An 18987-nucleotide genomic window follows, 5' to 3' on the forward strand; every position below is an offset into this window, starting at 1 on the left:
TTGCAGTGTTTAGAAAATTGATTTAAAATAAAATTCCATTCATACAAAGAGTGAAGTGCAAAGTATGTTTCCCTCAATCCTGGTGAATGACAAGCAAATTGATTGAAAACATAACTTCCATGGCAGAGGTTGAATGAGCTGCAGTGAAATCTTAAGAAAGGGGAGACCAGAAAGGGAAACAATTTCTGGACAATCTTAATCTAAAAGAAAAGAAATAAAAAGAGTTGAAAGGAAAGAAAAATCAAGGCTGCAGCTAGAAACAAACACGGAAGTGCGTTACCTGGAAACCTCTTGTAGCGCCTGTAAACTTCCGCCACCAGAAGTCCCGCCTTTTGTGAGAACAACGCACGCCATTGGTGGGTTGAGAAAAATAGCCTCCGCTGATTCGTTGACGAATACTGTCACTTGAAACTGAAACTAGTTACGAAAGCGGCAGTAATGTAACAGGCAGCATGTCCTACGAGACCTTGTTGTATTTGTAGCTTGTATTGCTGTTAGTAGAAGTACAACAGATTTATTCAACACCGTGATGACATTACAGTAACCTTCGTTGAATGTTAGAAAGGTTAGGAAAGGTTAGAAAGAAGACGACTTCCTTCATGTGTCTCCCGTGGTTCAATGGATTTATATAGTTATTGCTAGCTGCAAGTTGCTAGCGGTTAGCTGGTGTGACATTACACTGAGTCGTTCAGGGAAACTTCTCAGGTGACGCAGCCTTTCAACTGAGAACGGTAACATGCTGTTATTATTATTAGATATACTCTATGTATAAACCAAGCTATCCTGTTCCCCAATTCTATGTCAAACCTGAGCTCTGTGCTAAATGTTATTGAAGTCGCCATGTATACCCTCATCCAGAGTCCTCTGGTCAGGGGGCTTTACTGTTTACATGAATCTACTAGATTCAGTTTGAATGCAGGTCGTTTACAAAGCCACAATGGCATTGTGTTGTAACACTGTTGTACTTGCCCCCCCGTCTCTCTCTGCTTCTGTGTGTCTGCAGGTAAGTGTCCACTGGAAGAATAAACTCCAGCATCACAATGACAGCTCAGGAAGGAGAGGGATGGGGAGGCATGAGTATCCTTGGGGTGTGATTGGCCTGGATCTAACTAATTGTGCTACAGTGCTGAGTTGACATCATGGATGTATTTGTATTATATTAAGGTTGACATACAGTAGTGTGTAGAACAACGTGTTTAAACTTTAAACAACCTGTGGAATTTTTTCTTAGTGGGTTTTAATATAGCATCCATCAGCATAAAGTCTGTGATGTTTAAACTGATGATTTGCTAAATAAAGCAAAAATAGTACCAGTTCCAGATTGTTAAGATATTTTTTTCTTCCTTATACCACATTGTAAGCCAGGCAAAACTGTCTTTAAAGGCAAACGTAGCTGATCTATCCCCAATATGTCATATGTATTTTAATATTCTCATTATTGTCAACTCAGTGGTCCTCTTGTTTGTGACTTTTCAGTATTGCGGCAGTGGTTCAGTAAAACCTTAACTCAGAATGCACCCTGATCTGTCTCCTCACCTGCACACGGATGAGTGCAATGAACTAATAAATCAGCTGAAGCAGTGCCACACAGAGGTAGGTTATTCCCTAAATTCGAGTACTGCTGGGTGCTTCACATGCACAGAAAACAAAACTATTCTCGTTTCATGTCATCCTTAGCACAACGTCCTGAAGTTCTTTGGTACGTGTAACGACGTGGACCGTGCTATGCGTCAGTGCCTGAAGAAAGAGGTCTGTCAATTATTTTTTATGAAAAAGACACAATGAGCACCATGACTACTCACCGTTATTATGTGTATATGTGATAATGATGATGATGATGTCTTTCTTTTCTTACCATTCAACAGAGACTGGAAAAACGGGAGCGCAGCAAGCAGCATGCACAAGAGATGAAACGGAGGCTGAAAGAAAAGTCCAAGGAGCAAATCTGAAAGACTTTTTACAGCAACTTTGCCACTGGCACTGTAATTTAGAAGTTTTCAGGTTTTGGGACATTTGTTGAAGCATGGCACTGTGTGACAGGCCTCTCCTGCTGCTTTTGTGTGAAGGCAGAGGAAAAGTCGTAACTCTTTGTGAATTTGGAGGCGTGTGGGTCATTTCAGCATTGACAGGTCTAAGCAGATGAGATAATGTGCATCAACTATTTGGAGATGCTGTTATTATTGCTATACTATTGTTTTGATATCACTTGAGAGACACACGCACAACCACAGGCAATTTAAAGGACAGCGTTGTATACCAGCAATGACAAACCTGTTTAAGCTGTACTGGCTTGTCACATGGTGTACTGTGTAATGAACCCCCTCAACTAAAGCTTGAAGTGCTGCCAAAACATTTTAGGTCATCATTAAAACAATAACATCCACTACCGTCAGATCAAAAATTGCTGAGAGCTTATCCTCAACTTTTCCCCCCTGTATTAGCAATTTGCTCTCACATTGAAGAGATCAGTGTAGCTGGTGGCAGAACCCTTTCATCCAAACATTTTTTTTAGTTGACAGGACACCTCAGGAATGTTATCGTACCTGGAAAGTGATTTATAAAAACACAGAGAATCCATTTCATGGTGTAAGAGATGCATATAAAAAAAGACCCAGTAGGAGATCCTGTCGCTGGGTTATATCCAGTGTCAGTACACAGTACACACTGAACATTGTTGTTTGAATGTTTTTTTTTTTTTAAATTAATAATTATTGGTTCTTGAAATGTTTGATTCCAAATAAAGTGAAATAATCAGTTAAGTTGACATGTAGTAAATGTGAAACACAACTAAGAATCACCGAGGGTATCTGCTAGTCTTTTAAGTCCTGCAAAGTCCCCTCTTCATTCTTTGGTTGATACAGTATGAAATTGGAAGTAAGAAAAAATTAAACCTTTATTACATTCTGTTCTATGATGGGTTCAAAAGTGTTAATTTTAACTGGAGGTCATGGAAGGATACATTTGGCCTCTCTTTAGCTCTCGGTTGATAACTTTGTGTTCCTTTTGCTTACTGAAGACTGAGCTCTGAATTATCACAACGTGAACCTTCAGGGCAGGATTATCTTCTCCAGTCATTATCATTTCCGAAGGTCATCCTTGTTCTTTAATTTTAATTTTTTTTTTTTAATTTATGAAAGGCCACTACACCAAAAACTGATATAGCAGATCTGTAACACCAGTAACACTCAGCCAAAGACAACGTGAAAGTACTGTTTCTTTATTTGAAGCAGCTCACTCTACCCATCACAAAGTATGGATCGATATTTGACAGATATTTAGATTGTAAGGCACCCCAAGATGTGCTTTGAGACAATGTGAGATGTTGTGGTTATAAAAGACAAAAACATATAAACCTGTCAAAAATGTTGTCATTTGTAATAAATAATGAAGCAAATAGTAGGTTTTATGTGTTTAAGTAATAACTGACTGACATCAAATTTTATGATAAAGAACAAGTTACATATACATTGAGGTGGAAATTTAGATTTGGTGCCTTAGAGAGAAACCGAAAATGTGTTGGTTATCTCAGCTGATGCACTTAAATTTTTTTTTTACAGCATCTTACCATTACAATAAATAAATGAATAAATACATAATGATCCCTGTCTTTAAGGATCAGCGTGATTAACACTCAGCGAACCTGAGTATTTGTTTTCATAATCCAGTAGCCACATCACACAGGTCCCTCTCATCTCTTCTTGGGAGCCTAAAGCCAAGCAAGCATGGGTATGTTAAAATGTTATTTACCGACAGACAAGGAATTTGTCGAAGTTAATGTAGGGACCCCTTTTATTAGAAAAAAAAATCAAATGTTTCTTAACGGAGATTTTGGTTATAAACCTGCCAAGCTGTCTGTGAGAGCATGACAGCTTTGATTCTGAGAGCTGAATCACTGCAGATGATTATACATCTGGTAAGATGGGATAAACGGAAAGAGTTAGAGTGAATGTTGAATGGCTTGAAAATGTCAACAAATGCTTTATCAAGCCATTGATTATTCCTTGAAATCAAATTGCAACGGCCAGAACTAAAACTGAAAATCACCAAAAAACCTCATAGACCCCATTATGCATGAAACTGACAAAGCTGACAATAAAAGTAATTTTCAATCAATCATCTTATACTTATATAGCTCAGTAAACCAACATTAGATGTTAAATTACCTGACAGGCTTTTCATAATTTACAACAATGTACATAATCTGATAATGTCAAATGAGAATGTAAACATTCAAGTGACAGCAGTGTTTAAACACTTTGGTTCTGAAAAAAAAGAAGTGTATAAATTATCTGCTCCTGACCCATTTCATTCATCAGAGCTGCTATGGGATAATTTAGAAAGGCTGATTAGGATAGACGGGGTGCCTCCAGAGCAAAACAAACCACATGGCACTGCACATCCACACAGTTATCTCAAATAAATACAAAAATAAACTGCAACATTTCTAACAATACTTACAATGCTGGTACAAAACATACCCTGAAGTACAAGGTACTCAGACAGGCAACACACATATATATGTACAGTATATTACATGCAATTAGTTACACAAAACAGTCTACGTTATCTATATATTATTCTTTACTGCATGTGCACAACTGCAAAAAAAAAAAAAAAAAAAAAAGCACAAATATCTTCTTCGAGTTTTACAAAACAATTTTCACAGACCTACATTTTTTTGGTAAACTAAAATAAACCCCTAACTATGGTACACATTGCAATATAAACTTTCTTGAAATCTGAAATCATCACATGCAGATAAGGACAAAGTGGACTCCAACTACACAACTGTTGCATTTCCACAATATTGATCACTGACAATTCAATTAGTGTAGTCACAATGTGATTAGGACCAAGCAAGAATCATCTCTGTTGTGTGTTCTAAAAATACATAATTAAGATATAACGGTCTGATGTTGCAACATGATTTATTTTTTTATAAAGAAATGAAATGAAAAGTTACACACTATCACTATCTGCATTGATAAACGGAGGCCACGTTTTATGTATGAACCACCGCAGTGCTGCATGTAAAGCTATTAGCTCACATAAAGTGGGATAAAATTCACTACTAATCCTTCAATGTGACATATCACATGCCTTCCAGTGTTCTCTATTTCCACCAAAAAAAATGTACATGCTTTTCAAATCAAACAAGATTCCCTTCAAAAGAAAAATCCTGCCCATTTTTTGTATGAAGCAAAGTTAAATTAAGCTGTTGCTATTTTTTTTTCAGTGTGAAAATAACTAAAGAGAGGTGGATGATGGGATGATATCGAATGTACGAATGCACAATGAATACATGAGCATTAATCTTGACTTTATGTAACGGAAGCAAAGTTGTGGTGATTCTGATCATGATCAACAACAAAGTCACTGGATATTGAGATGTCTTCTGTGTAATACAGGCTTTTACAGTATAAATAATGAATTAAATGATGAAAAGAAAAAAAGAAGTCAGTTTTTTTTAGCTGTCTGTGAATCTGATATGAGCATGTGTGAGTATTATGTTACCACTTTTCTATTCGGCGCCTTCTGTCCATACAGAGTGGATGGAATGTGCATGTTATGGAGCAAGAAACAGTGTCCTCAAACTTTGGTTTACACTTCAACTCAAAACAAAAAGCGACTATAAGAAAATCCTGAAAAATGCATCTTATATACAGAAAGCAGCTCTTTTACACACTTGAAATAAATATATATTAATATATATTATCATCACTTATTATCATGTGCTTTCAGACATACACTTATTTCATACATCCTGCTGATTAAGTCTGGCATAGGTGCAGAAGCGCTCTGTACCTCTCTGCATTTAGGCAATGCACATTTGGCCCTTTGCTCTTTGACTTCTTAAAAACAGAAGAAACATCTGGACGGTTGTGGATCCGATAAAAGATTTTTCAGGAAGATTTTGTTTTTTGTTTTTTGTTTTTTGGTAGCGATGTAAGCGAACATAACTCCAGAGTGTCCCTCTGCTGACAGGTGGAAACAAAGGCCCTTAACATCTTTCGCTTTGCGATCAGAACCTGTCCCTCTGTAGGTAGTGTCAGACCTTCACTGGTGTCCTGAGTGTGGATGGTTACTTCTCATACGCCTTGTTATGCAGATAACTGAAGAGTGCCTCAAGTCCTTTGGTTGAACACCACAGCTGCTTCAGCATCTGACACTCTTTCTCATTTACCTCCTCCAGTACTGACATGAGGATGCTCCTCACCAGGCATTTTGACTCTTCTAAAACCTTTACAAACACACAAAAAGGGGAGAGGGTCATTTTGTTAGGCAAGGCAAGGCAAGACAAGGCAATTTTATTTGTATAGCCCGTTTTTACAGTTTGTCTCAAAGGGCTTTACATAGCATCAACATTCAAAAGGAAAGCTTTGCCTTATGGCTTGTCTAGATCATGGCCTACCACTGCATTGCATGACGCCATTTCTTTCACACGTAGCATCACTTCTTGGTTGAACGTGGTTGGCCAGAAAACCTGCGACACCAGACCTCGACTGCACGCCTCTTGTGCTGTGAGTTTTCTTCCACAGAACAGCATCTCGTTGGCCTGTTGTTTGAGACAGAAAGCGGGGAAAATGACACAGTATTTTAAATATGGCATGTAATCCAAATGCTTGATGAGGGTAAACACAGTGTCATCATGTGGTATGAGGAATCAAACTAGATTAGGTGAAATTTTCCAAAAAGCTTTGATATTGCCGAGACCTACCAGAGCGACACCCAGGATCTGGGGGAAGGTGTATGAGGAGCATCCAGAGGGGGTGAGATGGAGGGCTGCACATGGAGTCTGGAACCAGGCCCTCTCACTGGCCCACACTACATCACACAGTGGCAGGATGGAGGCTCCTAAGCCCAAAGCGGGCCCATTTATTGCCACCACAATGGGCTTCTTGAAGTGAATGAATGCCAACACAAAGTCCCTAAAGAGGTCACAGAACAATCACAACCAAATCTGTCAGTCAAGTCTGATGGCAAGTGATAAGAAAGTCTCTGTTTATAGTGGAGAGATTTCCTCTTACCGTACAGCGTCCGCGATGCGGCTGCTCTCTTTTCTGCGGTCAGTGGACAAACGCCCTATTAGGTAGGATGGCTCCAAGCCACTGCAGAAAACAGTCCCGACAGAGCTGAGCAATAATAATTTACTGTCATCAGCAGCTGCATTACCCAGAGCTCGACACACCTCCTTCATGATCTGAAGAGGAAAAAAAGGGAGACATGTATTGCAATATTATTTGGAAAAGTGAGATAAGTTTTGAATCCTTAAGAGTAAGTCTCCACATCTAATGCCACATCTTAATTTAGATTTCTTTTTTTAGATGTGCCGGTAAAAAAAAGAGAAAAAAATGAAACACTGCTTATTTCCATCCTTCATTGGTGAGTGTTAATGGAGGCTAAAAAGAAGAAGCTACAAGCTATTAATGTCCAATGTTTGCTCTTCTGCATGTCAGATATATTATGTATATAATAAAAGATACCATGGCTATAAAAGGAAATGATGGTAATATGCAAAGGAACTACACAATGGATTCAGAGATGGCCACTGATACTTTCTAAAGATCAAGATATAGAAGTGTGTTTGTGTGTGTGTGTACATAAACATACTAGAATCAACTTAACATCCTAAACAGACACTGTAACAATAAAGCTCAGTGGATGCATTAACCAAATCAATACAGGCTACATTGATTAAGCTTAAAAGTCTTGTGCTAAGCCAAACTGTACAATGTTAATTTATGCTATGGCCTGTGTAGTTTCCTGGTGGGATACGAGTCTGTCTGGCTCATGTCTTGTGTGTCTGAGGAGGAGATCATTGCTGCTGGAAAATCTGCCAGAGATTTTTCTGTTGTAGCCTCTGGCGGTAAATTGAATTGTCCACTCTCAAGCAAGAGCATCATTTTTAAGCAGGTACTCGTCTCTCTGCCATCTCTGTGAGACAGAGTGCAGTGCAGCAGTCTACTGTTAGTAGGTCTGCAGAGAAGAGCTTTTTTTTCCCACATACCCACAGCTGGAGTTGGGCCAGAGAGAGAGAGAGAGCATGTGCTCCCACAGAAGAGCCAGAAAGAGACAACAAACGGGCACAGCTGGATTTTGTTGGCCTTGTGACACCCTGGTCCACATGTCACACTGTGACCAATTAAAGCTGGTTGTAAGGTCCTGGATGGGTTTGACATCCAGGTGTGGAAGGTCAAGGGTTCTGGTGAACTGATCCCAATACAAGTCCCTATCCTTGGGGTGTTGTGGTGGCTCACCTCCATAGAGCGCGTACCACATGGGCTCGGGTTCAAATCCTAACAGCCCTTTACTTTACTGCATGTTGTCCACCTCTCTCTACCTTCATTACCAGTCTCTCCTTCACTGTCTATCACAACACAGACCTAAAAAGCAAGAAAAAATGCACCCACTCTCACTCCGCTTGCAAACTAAGTGTCACTCCAAACTATTTACGTCTAAATGGGAGTGGGATGTAAAGCCCTGCTTCGATGCAGGCTTATAGACTATGATCTCAAAAAAGTGCAGCAGAAACGCCACCTCCTCCAATCCAGGAGATGTATTCAAAGCGATGCTATTTTCTAGTGTAAAGGGTGTATGACTTGTTAATGTAGCATTATGAGCAGCAGCAGAGTGCAGGTGAGATGTTTACATGACAACCTGCAGCACAGCTCATTTCCTCCACAGTCTGCCTGCCAGCAGCAACTGAGTTGACTTCTGGCTGGAGTGTGACAGCTGTGTGAAAAGCTGTTGAAGTTGAGTGAAAAGATGGCCCAGCAAGTGCACTCAGCCTGTAGCTAATAAACTTGCACTTCAGCCAGAGAAGACCAAGAAGTCCAACTCTACCAGTTGTTACCCACAGTGCATTGTTCTGCATCTGTGCGTTGTAAGTGTTTTGCCTTTGTCTCGTGATAAAACGGAGGAGTGAGCCGGCACAGTGAGACAGTCAGACGACCTGATAAGAAGTTGTCTGGAAACCCCAACCCCACACCCACGCCACCCCATCACTGTCTGCACTCAATCTGCACACTTTAATCAGATTATCACCCTTGACCCATATTAACCATTCACCCTCAGAGTGAATTCACTTCTGTGTCTCACAAAGCACATAATCTGTTCCCCAGTTTTAACTGTCTGTCCCTGTGTGTGTGTGTCCCTGTGTGTGTGTGTCACAAGGTGAATTATAATCCTACTCAGACACATGAAGCAGAGATGGGCAGATGTTCTCTGTGAGGAGGAAGAGAGCAGTCACAGTGACATGTACAGTGAGAAGAGGCCTCAAGGATATTAAGAAACAAACAGATGTGCTAGAGGCAGAACAGACGATACAAACGACAGGATTCATCAGTTATCCAATAACAATAATGTTTATGTTTTTTTTTTAAAAACTGATTAGACCTGACTGACCTGTGAGTTGGAGGAGTTTTCTGTTGGACAGGTTTTTAATTCTCAAAGCAAATGTAGCTTGACTTTTCCCATAAATCACTACCTCATTTACTCTTTGACTCATCACTCTTCACTTTATAACCGACACACAATAGTTGACTCCATAGCGAGCAGTCAATTGCAATTTCTTACACTTATGAATCAGCATAATTCTATATCCTGACTGACAGCTTTCAAGTCGCACAACTATAATTTTCACATCTATAAAATGTCACGCATTGAGTTTGCATATTGTTGGCAAAAGTACTTTTTTTTAGCTCCACTCCACTGGGTCTTCACGAGGACACGATGAAGTGCACACGTCACACACAGAATTCAGACACTCAAATGCTCAAAAATAAATTCAGAGAGGTTTTGAATATGGTCTCTCAGAGAGCTCTTATGCTGGCTTCAATTTTCCGTGGCAACTTTTCTAAGATTTAGAGAGGATTTCTTGCAGGAGTCAATTTGACATATCACAAAAGGAAAAGCACAGGTGAAATGAATTCCATTTAGCTGCTTCAGTGTCAGGGTCCTGTTAACGCTCACGGTCATACTGTCTTGACTTATTGGGACAATGGAATAGAAAAGAGCCGTTCTAAATGTTATTAGCAAGACCTAAATGTGTCAAAATGTCTGCCATGATTTCAAAGTCTATTGGGAGCGGGGCTGCTTTTTCCCCTGCTTTATTTAGAGCAGGTGTACAGTTACGAATTAAGTCTAAACATACTGCATAGACACTACAGATATTGTATTGAAATAAACTAATGATATATAATCTGTGGTCAGTGTATTGACATGATATGTATGATAAAATAGGAATGATAAAAAAATATTTCATTTGCAGAACAGCACAGGGAAAGTATATTAGACCAGAAAGGTGACAAGAGTACCTGACTGTCTCACCTAAAGCAAGCACTGAGTGTTTAAAATCAAAAAAAGAAGAAGATGAAGATTTCCTCTACTAAAGCCATTCACTGAGCACATCCACCGACTCTTGTTCCTGAAGCTTCAAAGACTCAGAGACAGAGAAGGCACTATCAGGGCTGTTTGATAAGCCCACAGCTTACGGGCTTACTGTCACACATGAAAGTACACACACATGTGCACGCACAGTTTAGGCCACTTCAGTGCCTGTGAAGTACAGGCGGCCGTGCACACGACACTGTATCAAAGCAAGAACAGACCTCTGTGGAAGATCTGAGACTCATCATAGTATAACCTGAGTGAAGGAAGATCTTGTTTGCTTAGATTTATGAGCCAGGGGTGGATGATTGGGATACATGCCATTGTCTTCCTCTAACCTCACCCCCATCAACACACCTCTGCTTTTGCAAATGAACTCTTCTAAACAGCATCAACAATCCCAACTGAAGTGCTACCAAATAATTTATACATTATTATCTGTGTTCTTACTATCTTAATTAGTAAGGCAGCAATAACGCTACAGGTTTAAATTATAGATAAAAGACTTGTCTAGATTTAGATAATGGTTGATATAAGTTTGCCCATTGTGGTAACTGTTCATTTTTTCCTCACTTATCAAATGTTTTTTTTATGGATGTTTCCCAAAACATTTGTCATTTCACAGATTAACTAGAATTACTGCCTCATGGTTGTAAGCATGAGCCCAAACTCAGAAAATATGGTCACAATCTCGTTCCTGATTCACAACATAGGATAATAGGCAGAGGTACTTTTGCAGAATGTTGCAGAAGTTGACCTTTGAGGACAGGGACAGAAGACGTCAGCACTTCATCATTTTATCCTAATGGACAAATCAAATTGTGTCATAATTAGTGAGCTACAGTCAAAACTAGGTGTCATGTTTTGTGACATTTCACCATGAAATTGTGAATGAACATGAATATTTGCACCAAATGTGAAGAGATTACCTCAAGGCGTTCCCAAGATATGATTCAGGAAACCGAAAAATTTGTTTTGTCACAGTGAGGTCATAGTGACCTTGACCTTTGACCTTCAAAATCTAACCAGTTCAAGTAAGCAGCCAATCAAAAGCTGGTACTTCCCTGCAGGCAGCCAGTTCAGTGAGTGAATCATCACAATGCAGGAAGCAACAGCCTCAGAGCAGAGAGCCACTAAACCACATCCAGTGTTGCAGATACACGTCCCAGCCCTGATGAATTCCTTCATTCATTGTTTTTATCTTTTTCAATTTCCTTACTTCATTAGGAATGGCCAATGTAAATAGGAAAAAACTGTTACAAAAAACATTGACTCCCTGGTAGATGAACTATATTAACTTCTGTATTCAGTTTTCCTGCCACTGGAGGGTGATTTTAATGGATGAAAGTTTGCAGGTGATCAACAAAGATGCTAAAGAGCCAGTGAATGCATCTTTGATCAGATTATATGCCCAAAATGTTTTTATCAGAATGCGTCATGGTGCTTCTAAAATCAGTAAGATCCAGTCTACATGTCCAGTGTAAAGGTAAATCAGCCATTTATCAATAATTTACATCACACCTTTTGTTGTTTTAGGATTAAAATTCTTTTCATTTCATTTCAACAGCCTCTCTGTATTGGACTAAACACTGTAATGAAGTGAAACAAAATTGTTTTAGTGTCGTTTTGCAGCATAAATTAAATATTGGATTTTCATAATGGTTCGCTTTTAAAAGCTGACACATTTATAGAGAGACAAACTTCATTTCACAACTAAACAATTTTGCAAAATTACAGCACTCAGGCATTTGATTCTTGAACAATGACATTTCTTTATATAATTTCTCTACTCTTGCAGAGATGTCGGTCTTTATCCGTCAAAGCCAAGGCGTGGAAATCAGTGGAAATCCAGTTCTTCTGAAGAATGATTACACAAGGCCCTCCGTTATGAACTTGCTGCATGATTTCCTCACTAGTTTAACTGACATTTCACTGTAATAACAACAGATGGCATAGTGCTGGATTATATGTACCTCTAATTACCCTCCTTGTAGAAACCTTGTTTGGCAGTAGGCAGTTTGAGGAAACTGTGTGTCAGTAGACAGAACCCAAGAGCTATTTTCAAGCCTTTTCTTTTTTTTCCTTCTTCTTTTTTTGCTGCGGAGCCTTCATGCTCTCTTTCAGCAATGCTCTGTGTAAGATTCATGTAGCTAAACATATTCACACCTGGAAGCTGTCAAATAAAAACCACAGTTTTCTAAAGTTGTCTCCTCAAAAGCTCCCCCAGAGCAGTTGGGGAGTTAGTGCATAGCTCCAGTGCATCTCTACAACAGTTACTCAAACGTTTCTCATTTATATTTCCAAAACAGATCTCCACAGCAACTGGGATACGTTTTGAAAGCTACAGAAGTTATGCAGCTATTGATATTTACTGTACCAAAGAAACACAAACATAATGGACAAAGACAGTACAACAGTGTGTACAGGTGCGTGTGTATTCTTACCTCTGGCGTCAGAGCGTTGTTGTCTGTCGTCTGGCTGGAGAGCAGGACGTGCGTGAAGCCCTCCTCCTTCCTGACCACGATGTCTCGGAATCGACAGTTGCTCTCGTTCTGTCGCACGTTGTACCTGAGCCGCTTGTCGAACACGTAGCCTTTCTCCTCGGCCAGCTTCCGCTTTACTGAGCTGTGCAGATGCATCTTTCCGTTGGCAAGAGGGGAGCCTGACACAGATGAAGGATGACAGAACAGGTCAATCCATCTTGTGTAGATCTTACACACCTACTGACAAACCAGATAACAAACAAACCTCCACAACAAAACTTCACCTAAAATGTTGCTCTCTCTCTCTCTGTCTGTAAATTTTTATTTTACCATCCTTGGTCGTGGTTGACATTGTTTTTGATAACTGCAACACAAACACTTAGTGATGCTATCACAACTGTCTGTTTCCATCAAAAACTGTGTTTGCAGAAGTAGCACTGTACAATGATAACAGTGTTTGGAGAAACATTTGTTGAATATCAATTTCACCTCAAATAATGAAATTACTATCTGAACCAGTGGTTTAGAGGAGAGCTGTGTAACTGAGTGGCCTATTTATCTGTTAAGACATGTGATAAGATACTATATAGAGCTGTATTTGACTTGTGTAAATAGTACATTTGCATATCTGACATGGAAAAGTGATCATTTATCTCAATGGGTCTCAGCTGAGGAAAAATTGCCACTGGCTTTTCAACTGATGTGTGGATGAATCCCAGCAAGTTTCGGCTTGTACACAGGTTTATCTCCTTCATCTTTACTTTAAATAAATGCATGTGTCCTACAAAGAGCAGTTATAAACCTTTTTATGATATTATCATATCTATCTGGTAAATAATCTTCATTTGTGATGTCACTGCAGCACTAAGCATTATGCAACTTATTGCAAAGACATGCACAGAATTTTCATGCTCATTAGGAAATACATAGAATTTACAGCACTTTTGATGCATTACATGGACATAATACATTGATGCTATCTGTAGACATAAATATTTACAGTATTAATTCTGCAGGCCTCCTTCATTGCATGTGAGCAGGGATTTTAATTATTTTGCATTTGGTAGCTACTCACCACGCTTTTGTTTGGGCACTTAGAGCATCAAATCACTCTCCCATTTCTGTGTGAACTTTTCTTGATTTTATTAATGTTCAAAGCTTGAACACATAAAGTTGAATGTTGCCATTTAAACTTTCAAATTTGAGAATTACACAAAACATTTTTAGTCCTGTGATTAAAAGAAACACACACAAAAAAACCTGACTGAGAGCAGAGAAATGTACACTGTTGTGAGAGCTGGGTAACACAGTCACAGTTGTGCACTTTCATCAGCTGAATAGATAAAACGAGAGAGAAGTATGAGTTAACCAATGCATGAGTCCATTACCTGAGATACAGGAACACTGTTGAGAAACAATAACCACTGGTAAGTTATTTATCACTCAGGAACACAAGCAATGAGAGCTGCAGTCTGTGATTTCTAAATTTCTTACAGACTGAAGAGGTAGACCCAGATAGTGCCAAGACCAGGAAAAAATATTTGCCCAGACCAACTATCATCAATTATCCCAATCTTATAACTGTGATGTCCACAGATAAATGAAAGACTGTGTTGTGATTTCTGCTGTATTTACTTATAGAGACAAACTATCTTTCTTTTCAGGCTGTTGCTTTCACTTTAGTCACACAGATCAAGGACTTATTAGAGACAAGTCTTAATTTCTAACTCCCCCTTGATATTGGTTTTAAGTATAAAGCCTTGTTACTAATCAATTCTCTCTCCTGCTGTCTCAGCTCACAGTGTCTTATGTTCAGATATTCCTCCACCTCCCTCAATAATAAGGATACATGTAATGACAGTTATTTGGCTTGAGGGAAGCGAGGCTCAGTGTATTGGAAGCACTCCTCCTCTTCCCTGCAGTTCCCAAGCAGCCAGGAAACCAGAGTGGCTCAGCAGGCTGTGGTGCAACCGTCTGCTGAGCAATCACTACCATCACTCACTCAGTCAGACAGAACGTTCACAGTAACAGGGCTGGTGCCAATGTTGTGGTCTAGTCAAAAAAAATCATTGAGTCTTCAGTGCAATCATAAATAGAGATGTTACATTTACATATGAAAACTAATTTAGCATGATTAGCTGACGTAACAAGAATCCCTCAAAGCTTCCTCAAACTTAGACCAACCATACTGTACAACAACTAAATGAACAGTGATTCACAATAAGAGTCTGTTTCATTTATATTCTAAAGAGAAGGTAAATAGATCTACCACTGCAGATTGCATATATCAGTCTCATACACTTTGTAAAAGTTCCACGTGGCCGACATGCTGTTTTGTTTTTAAGGCCAGTTGCACACTGCTGCTGTGAACAAGGTGGGAGGTGGGACTGCATTACACACAGCACACTGCGCTACTCTCAACTGAAGACACCAGAGTATCAACCACAGGTGAACATGACTAGAAGCATTAATTCTGTCCGAGTGATCACGTGCTTTGAATGAAATTCGGCCAATCAATTCGGGTATTGGCACCATCTTAGTGCAATTAAATATTCACATTCATCTATTGTAGATAGATAGATGTAGACTGTTTTTATTTTTATGATGTGTGTGCACATTTTGCTGTTAGTTGACCATCACGGAAACCCTCTGCCACTGGGTAATGTGTGAAGCTGAGGGTGCTGAATGAGGTGAGCAGGGTAGTCTTTCAAGGATTAGAAGATAAGGAGCCATAATAGCTGCCAGACTAATAGCCATCAGTATCCATCAGGTTATGCTGTAAACCCTCATTATAGTGTTTTTGAAATTAGTTCGTATGAGAATTTTGTGCAACTTTCCAATTTTCAAGTTCACATTCTTGCACTTGGATTGGCAATACAGCACTATAATTGCCCAAACTTCAGCCTTCAGTTGGACCTTAAGTACAGTTAATAACATGGTTGAAGTTATGGGCAATAACTACTTGTCACACAGACCACACAACAAGTTCATAATAGACATGCCCATAAGCATGCATTCTGTATATTCAAAGGCATCAAGACCCAACAGCATAAGTTTCTAACACCCACAAAAGAGGACAAAACATCCCCTTAACAGAAGAATAGGTGAACTCCATATTGATTCTACTGCTGACAAAGTATGTACGTATGTGCTGCTGCTGTTACTCAAACATAGCAAAAGAACCCAACCATTCTGTTGTAGACTTTCTGTTAAATAAGCCAAGATGACTTTTAGAAAAACATATGTAATGATTAACTATTGTGGTGCAGGCCCTGGACTGTGACCCAGGACTGAAATTCAAAGGTGTTATCAACTGTTCCTGTAGTAAAGAACCATAGTCGGAGCTTTATGAGCTGTGTGTCAGCAGAGGTCTCTACAGAAAAGTGTACTTGCTCTCTACAGGAAATAACCATAAAATGCAAAAATACATAGATGATGATAATTATAACCAACACAAATCTAATGCTAATCAATCTAAACTAAATCAATTCAATTATGTGGGGTATGTTAGGAACTTTGCTCCTGAGTCCACATGCCGGTAAATTCTCCATTACCAAGCAAATACATCAATATGGTTGATTTTAGCTACTAGCTTTCTAGAGATAATTTGGGCCTGTATGACAGCTAATAAGTTGCAAAGAGCTGCGATACAGACACTATATCAAAGACACAGTGCATTAAACAAGAGGTCAGATTCACTTTTTTCACGTTCTGTTACGTTGCAACCTGATGCTGAAGTCATTTAAATTAATATTTTCCCTAATAAATCTACACTCAATACTCCATAATGACAAAACAAGAACAGCATTGTGCTTTTTAAGTCTGGCCCAATGCCACAAAACAAAGCTATCAAGATGTCATTGAAGAATTTCAGCTTTAAATCAAAGGGTTTCACAAAAGAATTGCAATGATTTAGGAATGGTAGACATCCACATACAGTACATCCCCTCCATTTTATGAGGCTCCAACAAACAACAATGATTAATATTATCATTAATACTTGGATGAAAATCCTTAGCACATAATGACTGCCTTAAGTTTGGAACGCATAGACACCACCATATGTTTCCTCTCTTCAGAGGCTTGCCAGGCCTTTACTGCAGCCACGTCCAGTTGCTGCTAGTTTGCGGATCTTTTTTCCTTCAGCTGTTGTCCTCAGTGAGTGAGAAACATGCTCAATTGGGCCCGAAATCAGTGCCTGACTTGCGCCTTGGATAGTACTCCTTTCCTTATTTCTCGGTTTACCTTTGCAGTATGTTTTGGGTGTGTACTGTTCTACCAGTTTTGCATCATTTGGCTGACTCTGAACTTGGCTGACTCTTTTCTACTTATGCTACTGCATGTCTTTTTGTCATTTACCATTTCCTGTCACTGTGGCCACAATGACCACTGTTCAGCAAAAGTTTCAATCTCAATCACTTTCAATTCAATCTTTTGCCCTGGAAACAGGCCAGTCAGACACACTCAATAATCAAGTGATGTTTTCTTACTTAATTTGATTAAGAAGACAACAACTGAAAAGAAAAAGTAATCCTTATCTAAGACTATGGATTAAACACGTCATACAGTGCGTCTGGTGCTTTGTGCCAGGATTTTTATATTGCCATCAGATTGTCTTACCTAGGTCAGTGGTGTACTGTTGTCCAGTGGTATCCATGTCTCCCAGCTCTCCATCCAATTTGTCCGAGGGCAGTCTATGTGGCCTTGCAGCTGCCCTGTACACGAGAGGCTCCATCTCCCCATTCTGGAGTCCATTATGAGGAACCCTTACAGGGGGAACAAAGTGAGGCGCTCCTGGTGGAGGAGCCTTGTACGTCACAGGTTTGCCCATTCTGTCCCCTAAAGTATGTTTCCCAGGTCCTACACCCATCTTCCTTTGCTTCTGAGTGGGTCCAGACCCTCCACCCCCAGTCCCCAGAACAGCTCCTACCCTAACCCCCACAGCTGGGCCACAAGTCCTTTTCTTTTTCCGTGACTCGGACCTCGCTCTGGAGTTTTCTGAAGTAGACGGGTGACCGCCGGGGAGGAGCGACTCCCCGCGATTCTTTGGAGCTTTGGGCCGTTTGTGTGATTGCAGTCTCAAGCTGTTGAACTGGTCAATGAATTCCTCGCAGTGCAGTAGGTGGTGCTCTGGCTCCCATGTGTCCTCCTTACTTCCATATCCTTTCCACCTGATCAGGTATTCCCACTTACCCTTCTTGTTCCGCCTCTTGTCTACGATCCGCTCCACCTGTAGGCAACACACAGTGAAAGGCAATAAAATACCAATTCAATGAACGTAAAAATTCTGGTATGTAGACTCACTATTATGCCCCCATTTTAGAAATTCTGAAAAAATAACAAACAAACAAGAAAAAAAGAGGAAAGAAAAAAATCCCAAAGAAAATGTAAAATAGATAATAAAAATATTAAACGATAATAATAGCCAATTTAGCTTTTATATTCAGCAAATAAAATATATATCTTGTGTCTTTAAACATGAGTTGATAGTGAGCATGTTTTCTCTAGATATTTTTGGTAGCATGGATCTTCTTATATTTTATAAACTCGCTCACAAAACTAAATCAGTCACATCTTCTTTTATAAAACAGGTCAAAGTTCAGAAAGATATCAGTCAATTTATGATGTATATTTTGCTATTCTGGGTTTGGCAGCCATAAAACTGAAATGTACAATATAACAAAAACATTTAAACCTGATCTGCAGATTTTCTTTAAATTGATTGAGCACATTTGTGTTTCACAAAAGATAACCTGCTTTACTTAATCACTGCCAGGTTGTGTCAAATCTTTAAACTTGTTGTGACTTTAAGTTTGAAAGACAAGGACTTATTCCCGGGAGAAGAAACATCAGAAGACCAAAGTTAAGCTAATATATGCTGCAGGCAGCTCGGATGAAGAAACCTTAATCATCAGCTTTTAGAGGTCACACCAGCACTTGAAAAACTGCACATTTTCTAATTATATGTGTCCAACAGAGATCCCAAAGTACCAGTTCATCCAACTATTGAAACAAGTGCTTAAAGCAGAAGTAAGCAATATTTTTGTGTTAATATAAGTCTTAAATAGTTATATCTTCCGACAGCAATCACTTACATAGAGTGTTTGGACAGAAA

General features: G+C 39.4%; 2 protein-coding genes across 5 annotated transcripts in view; one reads left to right on the top strand and one right to left on the bottom strand.

Annotated features, from left to right (window-relative positions):
• The first annotated feature begins 405 nt into the window (after positions 1–405).
• cmc2 (C-x(9)-C motif containing 2) lies at positions 406–3320 on the top strand. Of its 3 annotated transcripts, XM_085762777.1 has the most exons (5): positions 412–731; positions 1004–1077; positions 1523–1593; positions 1678–1749; positions 1866–3320. In XM_085762777.1, exons 2-5 carry the CDS (start codon positions 1041–1043, stop codon positions 1947–1949), a joined length of 264 nt encoding a protein of 87 aa, XP_085618903.1. In that variant the 5' UTR covers positions 412–731; positions 1004–1040; the 3' UTR covers positions 1950–3320. The 3 variants fall into 3 exon arrangements, with proteins under 3 accessions (XP_085618922.1, XP_085618903.1, XP_085618913.1); XM_085762796.1 differs by lacking the exon at positions 1004–1077 and having other exon boundaries at positions 406–556; positions 1477–1593; XM_085762787.1 differs by lacking the exon at positions 1004–1077 and having other exon boundaries at positions 418–731; positions 1477–1593.
• The window catches only part of LOC146989712 (chromodomain Y-like protein 2), a 28330-nt gene continuing 12544 nt past the window's right edge, over positions 3202–18987 (bottom strand). For both annotated transcript variants that reach the window (XM_085762756.1, XM_085762765.1), the window contains exons 2-7: positions 17493–18102; positions 12834–13051; positions 7029–7201; positions 6719–6929; positions 6413–6556; positions 3202–6241 (exon numbers count right to left, since the gene is read on the bottom strand). In XM_085762756.1, the coding sequence (XP_085618882.1) occupies positions 6083–6241; positions 6413–6556; positions 6719–6929; positions 7029–7201; positions 12834–13051; positions 17493–18102 (1515 nt within the window). In that variant the 3' untranslated portion in view covers positions 3202–6082. The remainder of the gene's footprint in view (positions 6242–6412; positions 6557–6718; positions 6930–7028; positions 7202–12833; positions 13052–17492; positions 18103–18987) is intronic.

The sequence above is a fragment of the Trachurus japonicus genome, chromosome 3, assembly GCF_045865225.1.
Source record: "Trachurus japonicus isolate A0001 chromosome 3, Traja_1.0".
Lineage (NCBI taxonomy): Eukaryota > Metazoa > Chordata > Actinopteri > Carangiformes > Carangidae > Trachurus > Trachurus japonicus.